The sequence below is a fragment of the Crocodylus siamensis genome, chromosome 9 (genome assembly GCF_052110815.1).
Source record: "Crocodylus siamensis isolate JL-2025a chromosome 9, ASM5211081v1, whole genome shotgun sequence".
In the NCBI taxonomy this organism is placed as follows: Eukaryota; Metazoa; Chordata; order Crocodylia; family Crocodylidae; genus Crocodylus; species Crocodylus siamensis.
The window spans coordinates 53,670,529-53,686,764 of record NC_143403.1 but is presented as its reverse complement, the minus strand read 5'-3'; the positions used below and the strand labels follow the sequence as shown (position 1 = coordinate 53,686,764).

The 16,236-nt window shown below is 51.3% G+C and overlaps 2 protein-coding genes across 3 annotated transcripts in view; one reads left to right on the top strand and one right to left on the bottom strand.

Annotated features, from left to right (window-relative positions):
• Nucleotides 1-1,364: 1,364 nt before the first annotated feature.
• PEBP1 (phosphatidylethanolamine binding protein 1) lies at nt 1,365-5,797 on the bottom strand. The gene is made up of 4 exons (XM_090062357.1): nt 5,603-5,797; nt 5,387-5,496; nt 4,829-4,929; nt 1,365-2,677 (listed from the first exon to the last, which is right to left on the bottom strand). The coding sequence occupies exons 1-4, from the start codon at nt 5,735-5,737 to the stop codon at nt 2,460-2,462; spliced, it is 564 nt and encodes a 187-aa protein (XP_089918483.1). The 5' UTR covers nt 5,738-5,797; the 3' UTR covers nt 1,365-2,459.
• Nucleotides 5,798-5,924: 127 nt separating this feature from the next.
• Nucleotides 5,925-16,236, top strand: part of VSIG10 (V-set and immunoglobulin domain containing 10) — a 30,460-nt gene continuing 20,148 nt past the window's right edge. Inside the window, exons 1-2 of one of the 2 annotated variants that reach the window (XM_090062352.1) lie at nt 5,925-7,032; nt 15,378-15,749. In XM_090062352.1, coding sequence (XP_089918478.1) covers nt 15,665-15,749 — 85 coding nt within the window. In that variant the 5' untranslated portion in view covers nt 5,925-7,032; nt 15,378-15,664. The remainder of the gene's footprint in view (nt 7,033-15,377; nt 15,750-16,236) is intronic. The other variant, XM_090062353.1, reaches the window with a different exon arrangement.

Genomic DNA, 16,236 nt, shown 5'->3' with positions numbered 1-16,236 from the left:
GGGAAGGAGCTAGATCTTGGTCCATTTCTGCTATGGCAACTGTGGAGATTGTTCTAAAGCCATCCTGTGGGCTGCAGAAAACTGAGCTGTTTCCTCAAAATAGATTAAGACTGTACTGTCTTTAGGTGTAACACTAATTAGAGTCTGACCCCTAAATGTTATTTGAGACAGCAAGCAAGTCACTTGCCCTAACCCTGAGAGAGAGTGGCTTTAGGACAGCTGGAAGATTGAAGTGTTTTCTAGAGAGCACGGTGCAGCTGTGCTATATGAATCACTGCTCTGTTCACATCTTACCCTCTGCAAGCAGACTTTGTGAGGACATGTGCTATTAGTCTAACTACTTGGACTCTGAATGTTATATATACACCGCTCTCCAGCTGCACACCTTCCTCCATTCAACTTGCATTCTGTTCTTCAAAGGCAAAACTGTTTTGAGCAAGACTTCCAGGTCGTTTGCATGTAGCATGCATTCTGGCTTGTGCCACCAACATAGGCATGACTGTCACTCCTGGATCAAATAAGTCCAGACAGCAGGAAATTTAACTGACAACCTACTGGGGTTTTTTGTTCGCTGCTCCAGCAGAGACCCTGCCAGCAGCTCACAAGGCAGGGGTAGGCATAATGTTAGATCAGTTTCCTAAAGTTTCTGAAGCCTGTTTCCACTACCCTTTGTGCAGCTATTTCCATCTAGCAGAGCACTTGTGTGGCTGTCATGTAAGGGACAGCTAGTTTTGGGAGGGAATACTTCAGAGGATATGACCACTGAGCACATGCTAGGCCTACTCTCAGCTTAATGCAAGGGTCTCTAACTTCACAGACTTCTCAACTGCACACTATACAGGTCCCCTGCACACACAGATGTAATGCACCCTTACCCCTGCCTCCCTGCCCAGGAGGGACTCCTCCACTGTACCAGTGCAGATGTCATATAGAGTCCCCAAGTCTCCCTTAACCCTGCCCCCAAGAGCACAGTGAACCAGAGGAAGCTACAGGAGGGAAAAGGACTCTGCCAGCAATGAGAGAGCAAAGCGAGGAACAAAAGCAGGAGTGTGCACTTTAACCCCTGAGAGGCTGCATGTGGCCTGCTGGCTACTAGTTGACCAACCCTGGTTTCACACGCATCATCTGTTCTTCCACATATCAAACCAGTTTCAAGAATTGATACTCCTGACTCACAAGAGCCCAGAGGTCATGCTTAGACCAGAACAGGGTAATGGTGTAGAAGCACACCCTACTCTCTGTGCTGACTAGAAGCCTTTGTACCCTTGGACCAAAGAGTTGAAAGAAGCTAATCAAGTCAGAAGGCAATTTGACAGCAATGGCAGTTTAGAGACACTTCAGTAAAGAAGGAATAAAAGCCTAGGCATCTTTAACCAAGTTCTTTTTAATTGAACTCTAAGCAAAAAGCAACAAAATTAACATTGTGTCACAATACAACTTATACAGAACAAAAGTAGAGTTTTGTAACCCCTCAGAAAGGCCAGCAACAGGAACAGTCAAGTTTAAAGAAACCTTCCAGTATTAGTTTTGTTCCCTCCTTGTGCTCAGTGCAGGGAGATCAAACCAGATAATAGGGCCAAATTAATACTGCTTATGAAACACAGGAACAACCTTCTTAAAAGATCAAGCCCAATTATACCAACTTTACTAAAGTCATTGCTCTTTCACTGTCAACAGGTTAATGCAGAAATTTTTGCTAGCAACTAAACATCACTTTCTCCTGGTATTGTAGGTAGCATGTTGACACAGAAAGAGATTGAGTTTTTGTTTTTCTGCTATTTGCCAAATCAAATATCAGCTTATGAAATTAGGTATTGGATCATGAATGTAGTAGGATGCAAGTTCAGATGAGCTCTTACCAAAAAATCTCAGATTATTTTTGTCAAGGGGTAAGAAATGCCAGTTTCCTTCTCACTGGGCTTCTGAGCTATAGACTTTCACAAGGCATCAGCAGTTCTAAACTTTTCACTTAGCCAATTTGTGTTGGTGTACTAGCACCCTTGGGCAACAGTGAACAAAAGTATATCCACACAGGGTATAGAATTTCTCCTTTACCTTTTTAAATCAGTCTGAATAGGGATCCCTTGCTGCAAGCCAATAAGGTCCAGGTTTTAGAGAGCTAAAAAGACATGTAACACGACAGCAATCTGTGGGATTTGGGCCCAGCTCTTTAAAAGGCATTTAGGTGCCTGAGTTCATGCAGGGCAGAGGGGGAGGGGATACAGATGTTACAAGGCTCTGATTCCACTCTGTGTAGAGCAAGGAAAGAAAGCAAAGCAGGTCTCACAAGAGCAGCTGGGACAGGTGGAAGAAGTTACTCTAATTAAACACTAAGCTACTGAGACTTTGTGGGCAAAACTTGTCTCCCTAAAGGGACAGTACATCCCTCTAGACACCTATTCTAGGGATAAAGTTTGGGAAGGAGGGGTACCGAGGGGGGGCAGGGGAAGCCACTGCCTCTATTTCCCAGACAGTTGCTCATACAGCTTGGGCACGTAGTCATCCCATTCTGCCTGGTAGCATGTGCCTGCCACTGGAGCTCCCAGCTTATACTTGTTGCGAAATGAAGCTACTTTGAATTTTCCACGATGGTCACCACATCGGTTAGAGAGGATGGGCTCATTGCAGCTCAGCTGCTGCGTCTGCTCATAAACCAGCCACACGTACCGGTGAAGACCTGCAGATTGGGTAAGAAAGGAAGATGCTTCTGGTTAACACAAGGTACTTATTTGTTTCCAAGTTAAGGAAGTATTGTACTATGCAATTGTATAAGCTTCTCCCCAGCACAATGAAGTTTTCGCTAAAAGGTAACTTTCATTTGTCAGTTTTGTTGCTGTGCAAGGAAGGCCATAGGACAGGGTAGAAACCATAGTATAGGAGGGAATTGTTTTCAGTTCCATGGTCTGGATGTCATACTTTTAACATTTATGTAGCAAGAACTAATTCAAGGCCACTGGGAAGAACTATTTGAAGGAAAGATTATTATTAAGGAGGTGAGGGTCTTAAGAGCTACTCAGTCCATTTCAAGGGAGTCTCAATAGAAAAAGCAGTGCGTTAGCCACAAGGCAATATTCAGTTTTTCCAGATCCATCTGGCACACTCCAATACAATAGTGACTTAAAGCTACAACTAACTGCTCAGCAACAATACAATTCCTATCAAAGGGCACAGGGGTGAGGGTCAGGGAATGATGTCAAGTGTGGTATATTTACTTTAAAGCAGGGATTTTCAGTGTGTACCCCTTCTGGGGACGTGGGCAGCACGTGCCCTCGGGTCTGCACTGGGTTGTTCCTGGCAGGGGGGTACGGGGGGGGGGGGGGGGGGGAATGAGTACGGCTGCAGCCACCCTAAGATTCACTGTAGCCCCCAGACCCCTGCTCCCAGCACAGCCTGGCCCAAGACCCCTGCTGGGAACAGCCCAGCTCTGCCCTAGCCCCAGCATGCCATGCTCTGCACACAGATCAGGGGGCACCCCCCCACATTCCCTCCCAGGGTACATGCAGCAGCAGGAGCTGCCCCTAGACAAGCCGCTCATGGCTGTCCTGCACTTTGTTCCAGCTGGGCAGTGCCCACCTCAGCCCCAGCCCCACTCCCTCCCTCACCACAGGTGCCTATAGGAGTGCAGCTGGGGGGGATGTATGTGTGGGGGGGCCTACAGCTACTCCAGTTTGCCATAGCCCCCCCAACCTCACTCCCAGCACTGCTGCTATCCACCCCAAGCAGAGCCTGGCCCAGCCCCCACCGGGAAGAGGCCTGCCCCAGCCTGGCCCATCTCACCCTATCTGCAGATCTTGGGGCACCCCCCCGCCATGTCCCTGCTCCACTCCCTCCCCCCACAATTAATTTACCTGCCAGACCTGGCTGCTCTCTACATGACCAGGCTGTGCTCCTGACTGCCGGTGTGCAGCACTGCACCTGCACATGCACACACGCAGGGTCCTACGTACCCCCTACAACCCTTTTAAGTACCCCTAGGGGTACACATACCCCCAGGTCAACAACCATTCCTTTAAGGATCTGCTGGGTGTGCATACAGCTCCCGCTAATGATCTGAAAGGGTTCTTGTTGCCGAGATTCTGTGCTTGCAGGGTTGAGAAGGGGCAAGACGGCAAGTGGCCAACACTGATCTTCTGGTTTTACAGTCTGAGGGTCAGTGTTGGCATTCTCCGAACATGCCTCCCTTGCCAGTATTTTCCATATGTAATGGAGCACTTAAACACCTGTTCTAAATGACTCAAGAGGCCTTTGACTGCCAGACAGACTTAGTCTATGTTCACTCTGGAGAACAGTCTCCAGCAGCAGGTACTGCCTCCCAGGTGCTGAGCCCTTCTAATAGTCTCCTTGGAGGAAAGCAGTTTTAATTCAGCACAAGTGGAGAGCGAGGTAGCCCAGCTCTGACTAATTTTCAGGGTTTGGGGTTTAAACCAACCCCTTCACCTTAGAACCACCCAGATTTGTACTCAATGATAAAGTTCCCTCCATGCGCTAATGCAAGCAATCAGCGTGCCCAGAGAATGGCGACATGCTAAAGGAACATTGGAAGTGCTGGGCCCTGCTGTACATGTTACTGTGTCAATAGCAGTGGTCTTCTGCCTCCCTGTAAAATATTACATGGGACATGTTTCCAGCATCACTTCTGAACAAACTGGTTTCTTTTTTCTTAAAAGCTGCCTACAGCACTTTTTTCAGTGCTAGGAGCAACTCACTCACTGCATGAGCTGCAGATTTGTTAATCAAATGAGAGCACTGCACTGCTCACCGCAGTACCGAGTTCTGCGTTAGCCTGTGCAGGACCTTGAACCGAAAAAGAGGGTCACCAGTTACTGACCTGTTCCTTTGGGAGGTCCAGAGCCAACGTAGTCAGACAGAATTTGCCCACTTTTGATGTCATTTCCTTTCATGTTGATCACGAGGAAGTGATGCCATTCCCTAACAAGCAGATCAGACACAAGTTAGAAGCTACTGCCTCTCCTGATGGATGCACTTTCCAGGGCCAGACATGCACAAAGCTGGTGCCAGAACTAAATTCCTCCCCCCGCTCACTCTTGGTCCTGAGCCAGTCATGACAAATTTGCCCTTGGAAATAATTAAGCAGGGGTAATTTCACACAAGCACAACGAGTTTGGGCAAAGCACGAGGGGGTAGCGCAGTTCTTCGCTGCGAGTAACCCTCGTTGCCACGGCCTGGGCGTGCACGGGGCTCACGGAGGGCAGCCCTTCACCAGTGCCAAAGCCCTGGCATCTGTTCCAGGCTCTCATCTCACTGCAGAACTCATGCCAAGTTGCAGGGCTTTTTTAGGCCTCTTTTCTGCCACACGACGCGGCACGGCAGGTCCATAATGGCTGAGTAACAACCAGGCCGCGCCCCCCCCCCGCCAAACAGGTACCTGAACTTCGGGTCCTTCCTGCTGGGCGCGTCGGGGTCGGTCAGCACCAGCGTGTACAGCTTCTGCGGGTCGCAGCCGTCCCACTCGATGCTGGTCGGGCGGCTCTGCACCTGCGGGGAGGGGAACCCGGCCCGGCCCGTGAGACCCGCCCCCCCTTCCGCGCGCTCGGGCCCATAATCGGGCCGGGGCCGGGGGCCGAGGCCGCGCTGCACGCACCTGCGTGGGCGTGAGCACCTTGCCCAGCTCGTCGATCTCCACGGAGCCGTACTTGACCCGCAGGGGCTGCGCCGGCTGCTGCTCCACCTCGCCCAGGCTCAGCGGCCCGCCCCACTGCGCCAGCTCCAGCGGCATCGTCCCGGCCCCAGCCCCAACGCGCGACTGCTACGGCGGCGGCGCGCCCGCGAGACCCCGCGGCGGCGGAGTGACAGCGACGCCCTGCAATCCCCGGCCGCGCCGGTGCGGCGCCCATTGGACCAGGCGGGAGCTGGGGGCGGGGCTTGGCAGCTAGGTTTGGCTGCAGCTGGGGTGGGCCGGGTTGAGGTTCTCCCCTCCCCCCTCCCTACCCTTGAGCCGCGATCCTGGCCTGGTAGCAAACAAATCAGGCCTGAGGGGGCCCGGGTTCGCCCGGGAGACCCCTGCCCCGCGCAGCTTTGGGGGCGATCCAGCGTGTGGTGCAGCTTCCTCCGGGCTGGGTGACCCGCCCCCCGCCTTCCCCTGGGACAGCTCCGAGACAGGCTCTGCCCCAGGCAGGGGTGCCCGGGGGGCGGCAGGCGTGGCCCAGGGAGCAGGCAGCCTGGTGGGTCGGGCACAGCGGCAGATGGGGAAGGGGGCAGAAAGCAGAGCAGCAGATCGGGCTTGCGGTGGCAGGATGGTCTAGGAGACCCGAGGTGCACTCTCCCCAGGCTGTGGTGAGCAGCCAGGCCATCTCTGTTACTTCCTGGCTTGAACACACCTCCCCCCGGCCCGAGCTGAGCTGGCTGGCTCTGACCAGGAAGGAGGCCCTAGCCAGGAGGACCCCCAGTGACTCTGGGGCCATCTTGTCCCTCATCCATCATGTCTCAGGGCAGTTTTGGTGGGCAGCTCCTTGGGCTCATTCACGGCCGGTCGGTGCTGGCTCTGCTCCGTGCCCCCCCGTGGAGCACTTGTTACTAACCTCAGACCCTCGCTCCTGTCCTTGTTCTTCAGTTGTCCCAAGAAAGCTGTTGGTGCACATTTAATAGCCCTGTCTAATAACAGGAGGGGCTAGTAGTTTCTTTTGGGGATCATCCCATGACTCCAGCCAATGTACATCAGATAGGCCTGATATTTCCACCAGTCTAGGAGAAGGCAAGCCCTTTGAAGCTTTTCTTTGCCACCACAAAAACAATGAGCCTTTTGTTTTCAAAATAAGTTCTTGTGCCAGCAGTGACCCCGTGGGAGGACTGTCACAAGAAGTTACTGCCATTGGACCCCATCTGCGCCCTGGGGTGAGGTCTGACACCTGTGAGCCTGTTGCCTAAAGTACTCAAAACTGACCAGATGGGGAAGGCGCCAGGCTGTGCTGTTGAAGTGAGGCTCTCCACAGGCCCCATAAGCGCTGTGTGCCCCAGGACACGAGGATCCAGCTGCAGCTGTGACGAGTCTGCAGGTGCCAGAGGCTGCCTGAGGTAAAGCATTTCCTCACTGAGTGACCTGCATGACCCCCCACCTGCCCATGGCACTGAGAGAAAAACCACAGGTCAGTAATAGCGTTGGGGCTGGCTTGCGGCTTTTGAGCCTTTTGTGAAACTGCCCTGAACACTGTTCACTTGACACCCCTGCAGTAAGTATCACTATCAAGCCCTGTTGTTTGGGAGGAAATCTACTCCTACAGCCAGATCACAAAATGGTATGTTAGGGCACTTGTCCTTTTCTTTGCTGGGTCCCCTTCCCTGCACAGTTCTCCCCCACCTAGCCAGGGTCCTTTTACTCTCAGCAACATGGGAAGGGCAGGGTGGCTGTGACCCCCAGCCCCCCTACCTGTCTGTTTGCAACTGTTAGGTGATAAGTCTGTGTTTCCAGGTTATAATAAGGGCTGTGTATTGTTAGTCACACAATATAGGTGTGAGGCAGGGAGTAAGGACATTGGGGTTCTTTGCACAGCTGCCCCTGCCTCAACTAGGGGACCCTAACATGTGCCTCAGTTTTTCTATCTGTATGTGCCTCACTTTATCAGTAAGAAGAGGATAATCATTCCTATTTGTTATGGATCACTATAAAACTTAGACCCAAAATGTCCTGTGATTCTCAGAGGAAGGATCTCTTAGAAGTTAAGAGAATTATTAGCTAAGGACCTGCTGAATTCACCCTTTAGGTGTGCGGGGGGGTGGGCTGTGAATCAGGAGTCCCAGACAAGGTAATGATTGGATTATCACTTATCAGGCACTCTGGGGCCTAATGGTTTTCCAGGTCTTCCAGGATCTCTAGGATTGCATGGGCTGTCACATCCTGGACAGCTACCAGAAGCAATGCTGGAGGGACAGCCTGTAAAACTGTCAATGGGCGTCATCTGGTTCTATAGGTCAGAGGGGATACAAGGTGAACCAGGCCTTCTAGGTCTGTGAGGGGGCCTTGATAGACCTGGGCTGAAGGGCTCCCACAGAAGCCCAGTAGCTTTAGCTGGCCAACCAGGTCTTCCAGGTCCTCCAGGTGACAGCTACTGCTGTAAGGAGGTTGGTACGGGAGTCTTAACACTTGTAGCACGAGGAAGTCCCAGCAAGCTACCAGTGCCTTCATATCCTTGATGACCTGGGATTTCTGGAGTCCCAAGATCTCCAAGAAAACCTGAGATGACCATGTTCCCACCAGTGAAACCAACAGGAGGGTCTGGTGGACTGGCCCCACTCGGTTTACCTTTCACTCCCTCTGCTCCATTGAGCACAGAAATCTTAGGGTCTTTGAAGGACTTTTTCTCCCTGGAATTCCTGGAAGCCCACTTCCTGGGATACCTTGGTCGGTCTTGATGCCAAGAGCACCCGCTACTCCATCACAGCTGAGTTTATCCTTTGTCTCCGCTGGTACTGGCAGGACTCTGTAGAACAGAGTTGCCTTAGAGTCACAGAGGAGGGCTGGAAGGGACCTCCAGAGGTCATCTAGTCCAACCCCCTGCCTGAGGCCAGTTCATCCCTATCCAAACCATCCTATACAACCATAATCTAAACTCTACATAAGACTGCCCTCAACCCTGCCACAACATAGACCTAACACCCTCACCCGCCACAGGTAAAGCAGGGGAACCACAACAGCCAATGTTTTGCTTCCATAAAGCCTTGTCAATATATGCTCAAGAGGTCCTGCTACAGAGGAAGGCAAGAACCCCCATAGTTCATACCAATCTGACCATCCACCCAGAGGTGTGCGTGCCAAGCAAAAGACTTTGAGTGCCACAGTCTGGTACCCATGCTGGGGGTTCCCTACCCCTGAGCTAGATGGTTCTGAGAGATCATCTGGCCCTGGAGGGTCCGGCAAAGGAATGGTTCATTCTGCTTTACCATTTACTTACTATTGCATTCACTGAGGCCAGGCTAATTGCATGAGTAAGTCTTTGTGGGGTCAGAGTCATGTCTTTCCTCTTCCTGGCAGAAAGATAAGACTTTCTTTTGGGGGTTTTTTGTGCATGACAAATTTAGGTAAATATTTCAGGAAACGGAACAGTGCAAAAGGAAAGAGACCCTGCAGCAGAGGAGGTTATTTTGAAACAGATAAGAGCTGGAGATATATATCTCAGATGAATTGCTTCCTCACAGCCAGTATGACAAGCACTTGACTGAGAGCATCATTTGTTAAAGGGAAATTAACAGAGTAAAGATAAAGGGTGAGATGGTCCAGAGCCCATTCTGTGAGGTGCAGGATAGCTCACAATCGGATCTGTTGTTGTTAAAGTAGCTGGTACAAATCCAGACAGGCCTCAAAGTGGCTGCGCTCTGTACTGTGCTATGAGTGCTTGGTGACTGTATGAAATAAGGCAGGTGGTCAGAGTCTGTGTGTGGTGTTCAAGATCACAGGCGTGACCCCCCACCAAGCACCGCAGTCAGTGCACAGCTCTACCTGTGTGTTAATGTTGAGCTGTAACGTGTAGACAACAGTTGGTTACAACAAGCTCATTGGCTAGGAGACTGGTTCAGATTTGTCCTAGGTCCAATACAGGGATCCAGGGAAATAGTTCGTACAGTTGCTTTCTTGGGCTGCTGCAACAGGAGTGCAAACGTAACACCACCAGTTAGTTCCTCCTTCCTCTCCCAGCCTGACCCTGGCCTGCCCTGAAGCATCTCCTCTTGTAAGCTTTCCTGTACACAGTTGCTTGCTAGGACTGTGGAGCCCCTTTGCACTAATACATCAGTGAATTCTCTTCCCTCTCTTTGGGGGTAGATTCCTGCCATTGTGCCCACAGCCAGTGCCCAGTTCATGCCCTCAGAGGCTGACTTCCTTCGAGGAGCTGTGATGCTCCCAGCCTGGTTAGCCTTGGCAACACAAGTCTCTGGTGTTCAAGTTCCAGGTTTCCAGATGCTCCTGAGGGAAGCCAAGGCAGCTAAAATTCCTGGGGCCTACAGCTGTGGGGTGAGAGGAGTAGTAATATATGGCAAACTAGGTCCAACTAAAGTGTAAAGCGTTGCAGAGGAGAGGGGTCAGAAGAGAGAAGAGGTATGCCTCAAATGGAACAGCTGCAAGGAGGTATAAGATCATTTATTGCTTGGGTCATCCCTCATCTTAGCTGATATCTGCTTCTAGCTTCTTGGCATTACGTTTTACCAGCCTGGACTCCCTCATGTTCACTTGAGCATTGACAAGTGGGTGTAGATAGTGCAGAGATTTCTTGCCTGACCTTGCATCTCATCCCTGAGCCTGGCCTAGCAGATGTAACTGAAAGCAGTCTTTGATTTAGTGAGTCAAGGTCTTACCTAATGTGCCGTGCTAATAGAGTGACCTAGTAAGAATTCCCATGTCCCTGTGTTAGGAGCAAGATGCAGGTCTGCATTTCAGGGACAGGTACGGAGAAGCTGATGGGATTGTTATGGACTTTCTGAGAGTGCCCCAGATTTCTGGCCCTGTTGTCAGGGAGTAGTGTGCCAGAGGGTTAGCAGTTACCAGATGGCTCCTTCCACTTCCTGGCTGTGTGGAGTGAGCTAGAGACCCAAGGGCAGGGGTTGCAATGACCAAGGACTTTAATAGGCTCATCCTTCTGCTGTGAGATGGACTACTTTGGATGTCTGTCATTGTGTTTTGTCTGCAAGCCCTCAGACTCTGCATCAGAGCTTTAGCCTCTGCCTACTCAACAAGTTAGGAGAAATATCCTTGCATGTTCTTAGCTCCCAAAATGCCCCTGGTGGGACTCTCCATGCTGTACCCTGGAATATTCATGCCCCAGCTGACTAGTACATTGTTACTTAGATTGCAGGTAACTGTGTGGGTAACCTACTGATAAGAGAGGCAGAAACAGGTCTACAGCCCTACCTTTTGCCTGCTTGCATGTTAACATGAAAACAAGCATTTATCCCAAAGTCTATCCAGCTACCCACAACAACACAACCTAGATTCTCACCTATACTGGCTGGGGTGACTTGAGAGGTGGCACGCAGATTGGCAGCAGGTCTTCTTGAATTTGCTGAGTTCTCCAAATTTCCCTCCAGCCTATGCCCAAGATGGCTGGTTTTAGTATTTTAATACATGACCTCTGATTGACTTTATTTAAATGTTTTTGTTTCACAGATCTCTTGTGGACTTGGAAGTTGTCAGTTAGTTGGGATGTATATCTTTGGGTAAGAGGGAGGGTTTATTATCTCCTTTCCCTCCCCACTGTGGAATGCTGCTTCTGTTTCTTCTTTACCTTACTTTATGGTCTTCTCTGATGGGCTGTTTTTGTTTTTACAAACTATCTAAGCATTTTAACAAAAATATATCTAATATAGCAAAATAACATTAATACATACAGGCTGCTTGCAGACATAAAAAAACAAAACCAAACTGGTTCTTTACTTTAAACTCAGCATGTTCCCATGCCAAGTCCCACACGCCCAGAAGAGGCAGCGTGTTACTTCAGCCTGGCTCACCTGACATTTATAAAGATTGGCGCTTTAGTGAGGCTTTTTTGGCGCTTTTATTTAATAGTTGATTGAATCAGCTTTAGCTAAAAGTGCCAAAAAGCCCCGCTGAAGTGCCTGATCTTTACAAATGCTGCAGAGCCAGGTTGAAATAATGCACTGCTGCCTCCAGTTGTTTTTTTAACATCTGTAAGCAGTCTTGGTTACATCAGTCACTACTACTATACTGTTATTACTACTTTAAGATAAAGCTATGATAATAGTGTAGATGGATTATTTAAGTTCTTCCCTTATGTCCTTTTAGGCTTTGTGAATTGTTTAATTGTATTTAATGATCTCCTTTACTTGCCAACCAAGTTAGTTGTCACATCTGCAAACATTCATACCACAATTACTCAGGGACAGGCTTTGGGCCTTCTTCTTATCAGCACTTCTGCAGCTTAGCCTAGGCTCTTTAAAAATGGCCAAGGCTGGCAACAACATAACACTTCCTTACCCCTGCACATGCCCCTGGGGATGCATTGGCTGGCAGCTCCCACAACATCTGGGTTTCACCACCTAATGCACTCCTGTGCACTAAAGGCCTGATCAGGCATGCCCTGAAATCACTGGAAAGTGCACCAAGCCCTAAGGATGGGGTTTTCCATGTTGTGGTGAAGTGCGGGGAGGTAAATGAGGAAAGGATCCAGGATGCTCCCTGCATCCTCTTTTCCTTTTCCACACCAGGGCAACAGAGGACAGGACTGAGGCCTCAGGTTTGGTTTACTCCCTGGCTCTTTTGAGCTGTTAAAGGAGGGGTACAGCTTTAAGCATGGAGGTGGGAACCGGGGAACCCATGTTTTAATCTTTGCTCAAATCCTTCTAGTAGTATAAGATGCTACAGAAACAGTGGTAAAGGCAAGATTACCTGTACAGAGATCTAGTTCCAATACCAAATCAAACTCGAACCAACTAAAATACCAAATCAAACTCATACCAAAAGCAAAGTGCTGCACAGGACCTGTACAGGCCCCAGGCCATTTGCATTTTGATCAGAGGTCTGGTACAAAAGACAGCTTGGTAACTACTGTTGCAGCCTGTATCAAGGTGTTTGGGCAACTGAACATAGCTGCCTGGAAGGCGAGTGCCACCTCGTGGCTCAGACTTGTTGATTCAGCACTAGCAGGCCTCCCCAGACTGCTCCAGTGGTTCTTGCAGAGTGGATGTGTCACACGGTGCTAACTTCCTTTGGCAACCTGGGCTAAAAGAGGTTAAGACTACAGAAGCCCTTTGGTAATACTGCTCTTCCATGTGAGCAATCTCTGGAGTTGTCCCAGGAGTGTGATTACACCCAGGACAACCTGTCCTAAAACATGCTTCATCCTGGGGACAAATTCCATAATCCTAACCGAGGACACATGCAGCAATGCTCACATATAGCCCACAGCCCTGTAAATTGCATCCTGTGGGGTCTGATCTTGATGGCTAGCAATGACAGCATCTGATGACATAAGCTTGCTGCTTACAAAAGCTTATGCCATGGACCTCTGATTTACTCTATAAAGTGCAAACCTATTCTGCCTTCTGTCCAGCAGTGGAAGGGTGGTAAGTCCACTCAGGGTTGGCTAGGATTGAAGCACTTCTTTACTGGGAACATTTGCATTGCCCTTACAGTTTCTACTCTTGACTTTTAACAAGCTAGCTTTGCTTTGTTGTAGACATTGAATGACACCTGAAGAGCAGGTATAAAAGAAATGTCAACTACAGAGAAAATCTTTGTACCTTTCTCAGTCATCTGGTATATGCTTGCAGTCTCCATTGGATCCTTCTCCCACTCCTATTTTAATCTCTTTTCCTTTTCTGCCTTCCATGCTGCTGTCTGTCTTTTCCCCCATTGCTTTTCTATTCTCTTTTATGTCTTCACTTCATTCTGGTTACCAGCTTTCCTTGTCTTTCCAGCCTCCAGAGCTTTAACAGTTAGCTTGTTGATTATTATCTTCATTCTTCCCCATCTCTGTTCTTCTTTCAAGCAGTATTTCTGGCTATTTAATTTAGGAAGTATTGTAGTTTGTTCTTCCATTATGAAGCATGTAGGTATCCAAGATTTAGACACCATAAGTGAAATTCTGATTCCTTTGACCTCAGCAGCAAAACTTGTATGGACTTGAATGGGGCCAGAATTTCACCTTATGAGCTTAATGGTAAGAAGTGTTGAATTTCATTTGACATCAGTGAAAGTGGTAGGTGCTTAGCCCTTCTGAAAATCAGACCCAAACCCTCTTTAATCTCCATTCACTTCACCTTCTCAGCCTCTCCCCTCTTGTTGCAGGTAGTTATTGTCTCTTGCACCTCCTGATTTACTGACAATCCTGTTCCTTTTGTCTCCGGTACTCCCCATCTCTGCTGCTGAGTCCTGCTACCAACGAGGGCATCCTCTGTTGGGTCTATGTGCTGTAGTTCATGCCTGACCAGTCCCTTGAAGTGCCCTCAGGGCTCCTATTTATTGTTTCTGTTTGTTCCTCCCTTCTCCTACCCCATTCTCTGGGGAGCCTAACCCCTGGGCTAAAGTCGAGAGGAGGCTGTTGCTATGAAACCTTTGAAAGTAGAACTCAGGGAGAGAAAAACAAACCAGATCAACAGAGCAGCATTAACTGACAGAGAAGTAGAGCAGAGCTCTCAATCCCTGGTCAGCAGGGAGGGTGGGGCACAGTACAGTCATGGCAAAGATATGCACGGAAGGCAAGGTAGGAGAGCCTGATGTGAATGCTCAGTAGGAGATGCTTCACACTTGTGTGTGACTGCATAGAGAAGCCCACTTTAGGGCCAGATATGGAGACCACACTGCCAGCCAAGACAGGGCTTGTATGGGTTAAGTCCTCCTTTTTTATGCAAGGGACTTAATGGAGAGCTGTTTCCATAGGACACCAAGCCTGGTCAGACTTGTGCTGCTCAAAGGGAGCTTCAGCCCTCAGGCCCATGGCCTGACCTGCGTGTAGCATGGGGACGAATGCAGTCATGGGGTTTCTCAGGCGCAGGAACAGGGATCAGGTGGGACAGGTGTACAGTGAACATGGGCTGACATGTAGGATGAACACCAGGGGACACCTTGGCAATCAGGCTGGGCTTGGGCTCTGTGCTAGGGGGGTTGCCCGTGTGCAGTTTTGCCCACCTCCCTGGACAGTAAGTAGGGTGTGGAGCCTTGGGTATGCTTTGTAAATTATACTGGAAGTGCCTAGACTGTGCCAGCAATTTCTACGTGCAGTTGGAAGCTGGCCCATTGCAGAGTCCCAGATCTGCCGCAGCTTGGCAAAGGGGCAAGACTATTGACTCAGGGCTTTGGGACAGTATCCTGGCCAGGGTCTGGGCTCAAGGTTCCTGCTGATGCCAGTGAGCACTGCACTGCATGTGCAGTCTAGGGCAATACCTGCTTCTAGGCAATGCAGGAGCAGGCCCTGGGGGAGTGCTGTTATGCAAGCTGTCCTGCATTGCAATTTACACCAACCCCAATCCCACCCTGCACGCCCGTGTCTCACAGGGACGCCCCTTTGGGCATCCCTGTGGGACATGGCTGACATAGAGCTGTGCTGGTGACTGCTGACCAAGGGTTCAGACTTTTAAGTAAGGAAGATCCCACCAGAAGGATCTCTAGAGCACACCTGGCTGCTGGGCCAGGATCCTAGGACCCTGTAGGCACTTGTGGGCAGGGCCCAGGGTTTGGGCTGTGTATACAGCGCCTGAAGCAGTGGGAAGCCAGGTGCTGCAGAGATAGCAACGGGCTCTGTGGAATCGGGCCCCAAGAGCAGTGGTAACAGCAAGGGCAGCGAGTGCAGTTGTGCCCCCGAGGGGCGCAGGGGCAGGGCAGAGATGGAGCAGGAGTCCTCACCCCATAGCCTGGGCAGATCTAGGATGTGGTGCGGCCCATCGCCTCCTATAACACGACATCCATTTTTCTCCAGGTAAAAAGCAACTCGAGGCTTTACTAAGAGGCGGGGCGCAGGGCCGGATTGCTCAGCTCGTGCAAGCGACAGAAGTGTAGCGGACCGCGTCAAAAGCGGCCCTGGAGCCGCGCTGCCGGCGGAGCAGGACTCGGCGGAGGCGGAGGCAGGTGCCTCCTCCCGCCGGGCTGTCGGCATTGGCCGCGCCGCGCGGGGCGGCCCCGGGCTCGGGCGGAGCCTGCGCGCGCTGCGCCCCGAGGTGCCGCCGCCCCGGCCCCGGCCCCGGCCCCCTCCAGCCCGGCGCGGCGATGCGGAGCCGCGGAGGCGGCGCGGCGGCCGGGCTCGCCCTCGTCGTCTGGCTCTGCAGCCTCCTGCCCGGCCGGGGCGCCGCAGGTAGGGCCGGGCCGGGCCGGGGTCGGGGTCGGGGCCGGGGCCGGGGCGGGAAGGCGGCGCTTCCCCCGGGGCCGGGCCGGTGACTGGGCTCCCGGCACCTGTGAGAGGTGGGGGCGGGGGCTCAGCTCTGACCCCATCTCCCGGGGCCCAGGCTTTAACCTTAAAGCCTGGTCTTCCCTCCTGGGAGCCGGCCGTGCCCACAAGCCGGGCGCTGGAGCAGTCTGGGCTGCGGCTGGTACCGGCGCCACAGGAGCTGCTGTGGGTAGTGACTGGCATCCCCTGGCCCTAGAGAAGGGCGCCACAGTGTTACCGACCCCACAGAGTCGTAGGGAAGTCGACCTCCAGAGGTCCTCTGGTCCATCCCCGCTGCCTGAGGCAGGATCGTCCCTGTCCAAACCATCCCATACGACCATGATCTAAACTCTCCGTAAGACTGCCCTCAACCCTGCCACAACATAGACCTAACGCCCTCATCTGCCACAGGTAA